This window comes from Pleurodeles waltl, chromosome 3_1 (genome assembly GCF_031143425.1).
Source record: "Pleurodeles waltl isolate 20211129_DDA chromosome 3_1, aPleWal1.hap1.20221129, whole genome shotgun sequence".
Lineage (NCBI taxonomy): Eukaryota > Metazoa > Chordata > Amphibia > Caudata > Salamandridae > Pleurodeles > Pleurodeles waltl.
In genome coordinates, this window is record NC_090440.1 from 1,933,054,095 (window position 1) to 1,933,060,094 (window position 6,000).

Here is a 6,000-nt window from a genome sequence, read left to right on the forward strand (position 1 = left end):
ATAGCCAGATGTTTTAGAACTTCAGCGTCCAGTTAATGGTTCTACCAGAGGACATCATTCAGGGGAGACCACTTCAGAGTCATAACTGGTCTTGCAGCCTTTCAAGGTTTTTAAATCGAGACAAAGGTAGGCAAGGTTCAGTACCCACTATGAAGTCCCCTGAGAGTACCAAATCTTTGGGGCCTGTATCTTGAAACTGATGATTTTGTGGTAATGGGAACAGCCTCTGTATTGGGGCATTCTCTGGACTCAAATGTTTCACTAGTTCCTGCAGGGACTTGTAATATGGGGTTATGGGTCGAACACAACTTTTAAATGTACTTTAGCCAAAACCATTTGTGCTTCAGGTATCGCTTACGTGGTTCCAGAATCAGGGTGACTGGACACAGCCAGCAGAACACCACAGTAATAAAAGGTGCTGAATGAGGGCAGATACGGGTAACATAAGGGGCTGTGGTTGTCATGGACAGTGTAACCACACCACAGACACTTTGTGGAAAGTTTGTGCAGAAGTTGCGCTTTCATGTCAGGCAATGCTTTCCTCTGATAACTGCCAGATGGGCTGCAGGGATGTGGGAGGTTTCTTGTCTATTGAGATGGCCTCCAAGAAGATTCAGTCTGCAGGGCTTTGCACAAGTTTTTCTGGCAGCGATGGATTAGCTGTTGTCCTTGCTGAAATCACTGCAGCAAGATGCTCCAGACTCCAAGACGTTTCACAGCCTGAATTAAGTCTTGGACCGGCAAGTGTCCAAATTTTAGCCAATGTCTTAGCACGAGTGTGCAATGTCCACTTCAAGGTCGAAGAAGTACACCTTACTGGCTCAAGGAGATCATTATTTAACCTCATTTGAAGGTACAGATGGGAAATCGCTGCCAATCAAAGATAATTTTTATGTGTACATTCAAGTTCTTCCTCCAGTGGCCACAAGGTGCATCACTGGTCTTTTCCCGGCCTTTGTGGACTTTTCCAAGCATTTAACACAGGTGAGGTTGCTCTGAACCTGTTACGGTTTTATGTAGAGCGCACACAGACAGTAGCCGTCTTTAACAAAACAAAAGAAAATCTTGTGTGGTGGATTGGAAAGGATACGACTTCATGGCCTGAAAGTACAACTCCATAATTAGAAAGTGATCCCCAAAGAAAGGGACAGGCAGGCTGCCATGGCCTCTTGAACACAACCAGCCTGAACGAAGCCTACCATCTTGAGCAGCCATAAACGGACACCCACCATCTTGCATGCGATATCCTGCTCCAACCACACTAGAGTCATGCAGTCAACCTACATTATGCTGCATTCACGAGGAAAAGGCTAGAACCCCACTAATGGAGGACCGGGCATTCACTTACAGCAGATGGCCAGTGAGCAACTCCCACACCCAGGGGTGCAGGTGAGAAGGTGGTACCCCTAAATAAGAAGCACTGCCACCACTGGCATTCACTTTATAGCCAGTGTGCCTCGGGTGTGTCTTCTTTCAGCAGAACAAGGCTGTGCTGCCAGACCACTCTGGTTAAATGGTGGAGCTCCTCGAGTGAGCTCACGGGAAAAAAAGAAGTGGGTAAATAAAAACGGAGAGTAAGGAGTCACAACTTCTCCAACAGACCTCCAAGAAAAGCTGCCACCAGCTTTCCATTGTGTGAACTTTTACGTCAAATCAGGAGCCTACGTGTCCTCTTGGTTCGTACTGACTAATGAGTACGTTTGGGCTCAGTGGTCCCTGGTGGGCAGTTAAGCTGTTCTTTTCCTAAAACCATCCACACAAGTGGAGTGTGGAATAAATGTAAACATTCTTTACTAGAGGGAGAACTGCTTTTTCACAGGAGAAAGAATGTGGTGACCAGGAAAACAGGAAATAAAGGAAGAGGTATTCTGGCCAGGCTGTCCTCTGATACCTTCTGCCCAGCTCCCCCTCCACTCAGGTGCTATTTACATAGGGTGAAAAGTAAAAGGTGGCAACGCAGTGCTTGTTTAATGAAGGCACACTGGTTTCAGGCAGTGAAGACTGGAAAGAGGAACAGCAGATTGTATCAGTGGTTCAGCAGGTGCGATATCACCAGAGCCCAAGAGTGCGATGGACCACTGCACTGTCAAGGGCGCGGGCATTTTCTTTGCTTGCCATTAAGGTTCGTAATACCCTTTCTGCGCCACAAATAATTGAACTCTTTCATCCATTGTTCAAAATCAATATGCCCACCTAGCTGATCAGAGCAGGAGCTAATAATAAATAAGAATAGCTTATTTTTTTAGGTGGTGCTTAATAGTGCATGTTTCCATTATCTTGTTCCCGTAAATAACAGGTATTACTATTACAAAATGTAATTTAATTTATTGATCTCAGAAGGATGAAAGGTCGAGTCAGCACTGCCGGGGTTCAAACTCATGATTAGTTGGTCACACCAGATGTCCACAGCGAAGTCTTGACTTGCTAAGCTATGTTCTTGGCCACTGGAATTATGCAATAGAGGAAGACCAAATTATGTGGCAGGATTCCCTAAAATTATGCAGCAAGGAAAGGCAAGTAATTCGGCATATTTTCTAGTATCATTACTTCATTATTTTGTCTTTTTCACACACGGTAACATTGTCTAGGCAAAGATTCCACCTTGTTAGTACCAGATTAAAAGTAAAATACAGCACTAAGCCACTGAAGATGACCAATCAGTAATTTAGAAGGGCCTTCCACTGCGCAGGAACAAGTCGCCATTTTTTTAGTAAATTTTGATGTTTTAGCTACAAACTTTTTGTTAATATTGCAGATTATGCAGCATATGACCAATTATGTGGCAAACGTGAAAAATTGATTGTTTTGCGAAAAGCTCTACGACCGCAAAATCACATAATTCCAACTACCCTGTCCTGGGCTTTCAACAGCGGAGTGGAATCTCTGTACCTGTCAGGAGGGAATCTCCTTACCCCTTCTCTTCTTGGCAAATGTACTTCAGCATAATTTGCAGTCCATTTTTCATAAGAGCACAAGAAAGTTAAGAAAGTTTTGTCAATTGTCCTTTTTGCGCTAGTTCGTTTGAATCATTGGCGATTTGGCACTCGTGCATTTATTGTATGTTTCATTAAATCTAAGCATTTGCTTTCTTATTTAAACAACCACACCCCCATAATGACAAGAGGGCCTCTTCTCTCTTCCTTGATTGGTTTTCTTCTGTAAGCTGTTCTTAACCACTGAAACCTTGGTGCCATTGCTCAAAAGATTAAGCTTCTCATTACAGCGCAGTGAAACAGTGCGACAAGTCTAAAATACAGTGCTCACCTTGAACCCTATGCATCGTATAAAAGGTGGCCACTGCCAGGGCACGGTGATGCTATGGTCTGGTTCCCAGTTTTACTAAGTAGTGCTCCTCCAGAACCTTCGTCTGAAAACAGAGGGGAGCAGGTTATCACCAACTTGCAAGATCTTCCTGATCTTTCAGGCGATCTTCTTCCATTGTTTCTTTCGGTTGGTACCAGGAGAGTGTTTAACTTGACTTGGACGTGTATCTGGTACGCTACCTGGCTGTGGAAATTGTACAAAATAGCTGTCCAGTACTCCTGTCTTCTATATTAAACCAGGTTAATATCACTTTGACAGGCATTGGGATTACCCTACCCAGTTGCTTGCTCCATTCTCTCAAGCAAATAGGAATTCACAAATATACTTCCCTTTCTTGTCGGTACCTCTGGGCCATGTTCAGCTAGGAGGTGCTACTGCTTGTGTGTTAATGAGCACAACTGTGGTACCCCATGCTAGGGGGTACGTACTGGGATAGGAAACTGGCTCCTAGTAAACCCTCTGGTTCCCGTGGCGCTACAGCATGGGTCTGCCTAAACATAAGCACAAGCTACACAAGACCAGTAAAAGATGCTAGCAATGTACTTTGATGCAGAAAACACAAAGTGCTGAGACAGCAGAAGTGATGCGGGGGATGCCTGCGTCCAGGTAGACACACATCAAATGGTGCACTTCAACAAATAAGGTGACATCCTCTACTTTACCCACGTTGACCATGCTCTCTTCTGTTGACACGCCTTGTGGTAAGGAGCTGCGTGGTGTGTGACTCTAGAGCATGTCAGTTGAGAAGATGGTGGCAAACTTGATCCCTAATGTTAGTGACTAGTAAGGATGGCTGATATCTGAGGTCACCCTGGGTCTGCCCTTCCTGTGGCAGTGTGGCTGTACCAACACACACGGAGACTGACGTATCCATAGCCTTCCCAGCAGAAACCAACACATGGAGGCCCCTTGTTATCAATGCGTTTCTGGTCCTTGATCTACCATTTAGAAGTTTTATTGTAACAGGCACTTTGGTAACAGCACAGCACAGTGCATGTACAATGAGGCATAGCGTGACATTGGGACTCAAGTCTGAGAAGTGAAACACAACAGTGTTTGTAAAAGGATGGTTCAAGGTCATGTTTGACACCTTCATCGAGTCCGGCTTTTAAGCAAACCATTTTGGCACCGGAAGTCCTAACCTGTAAGCCAGCTATACAGGCCCTAAACTGGTATTCCATTAGTGCCCTCCTCTTGGTCTCTCTGACTGCATTGAGCACCTAATGTAAAACACATTATTTATATTGTGTATATTTTACAGTAGTACCGACCACTTGACTGACAAAAATTATTTATTTATTTTTAATTTCATGAGGTTGATTTATATTACTCATGTAAAATATCGATTGAGGCAACACTGCTCTTTCTTGCCACATATGAAAAGGTTTTCTAACTCCCCTTGTGATATATAAAACCGAATAAATATAAATCAAAAAGCGAAGCAATTTTCAGTATGTATAGTGTTGCTGGCTTAACAGTTAGGATGGCTGTAGTTGTCAAACATCTTCGTGCCGTTTAGCAGCTGCTTAGAGAGCATTAGCAACATTGCACATTGTGCACGGTTAGTATCTTTGGCCGTGATCCAGTTTCACAGTTTTCTCATTCTTTCCGCAGGAGTCGCCACGGTCTGCATCGAGGACAGTGAAGGAGGCAGCTGGGTGAGAAAAAACTACAAATGCTCCGACTGCGTCCCCGAGCACCTGAGGGACCAGTTTAACAACCACTACTTCTGAGCTGCCAGAGCACTATGTCTTAGAGGAGTCCATTGAAGTAGGACCCTTCAAACCCGGCATGACTAGCGACTCAGATGCTTTAGTCTGCACCGCTGTCCTGTACATACAATCCTGTTCTTATGTGTATGTCTTCAACTGGACCTGATGATTCTCTGGACCCCTAGATCTCCCATATCTCTAGCAAGGGAACTCGCACATAGAAGTCCACTTCTGTCCCGCTTATACCAGTCCTTCCTGACATGTGGACCTCTATGGCACATGTTTTGACATTTCACAAAATTGGCACCATCCTATTCTCCTCAATGAGTGTAGACGTTGTACACCTCTGTTCTCCAACTCAACCTACTTGCGTCACACAGTGGTCTCTATACATTCCAGGGCCTCTTAAGCATACACAAAGTTGTAAACTTACTAATGTGCCCAAGTAAGGTCACTTCTCAGAAGAAAAAGGAGTAGGAGGGTGAGAAACGACAGAGATGAGAGCAAGAAGGGTTTAGAGGGTGGAGCAAGAAAAAGGGATGGGAAACAGCACTAGAAGACCGCTCTTGCTTTTTATATTTGCTTTCGATTAATAAAAGAATTAATGTTTTATAATGCTGTTGTGTTTGTATACCTAAAAACTATTGTAGAATCTAAGACATACATCAATTGACCCTGGAACTAAGTAGTGGGTCAAAGCCCATTTCGTTTGAGGTATAAAAAGTATGTGACCCATTTTTTAAAGTAGGGGCTGCAGACAGCATTAGATGTCTACAGGAAACCCCGGTGTTTCCATTACATAAAATATACTTAGATTGGGCTTTTGGTCAGCCCCTTGCTCCTTAATGGATGGCTTTGTTGTCTCAGCTGTTTGTTTCTGATTCAATGGGTACCTCTCTTCTTGTGTTTGTCCTTCCTGCAACATTTAGGCATGCTTCAGAGATTTTTTTAGTGCTTTTGGGCA

The 6,000-nt window shown here is 44.0% G+C and overlaps 1 protein-coding gene across 3 annotated transcripts in view; it reads left to right on the forward strand.

The window, feature by feature from the left end:
• Positions 1-5,651, forward strand: part of LOC138285803 (adenine phosphoribosyltransferase-like) — a 204,083-nt gene extending 198,432 nt beyond the window's left edge. For all 3 annotated transcript variants that reach the window (XM_069226192.1, XM_069226193.1, XM_069226194.1), the window contains one exon: positions 4,939-5,651. In XM_069226192.1, the coding sequence (XP_069082293.1) occupies positions 4,939-5,057 (119 nt within the window). In that variant the 3' untranslated portion in view covers positions 5,058-5,651. The remainder of the gene's footprint in view (positions 1-4,938) is intronic.
• Positions 5,652-6,000: the final 349 nt, after the last annotated feature.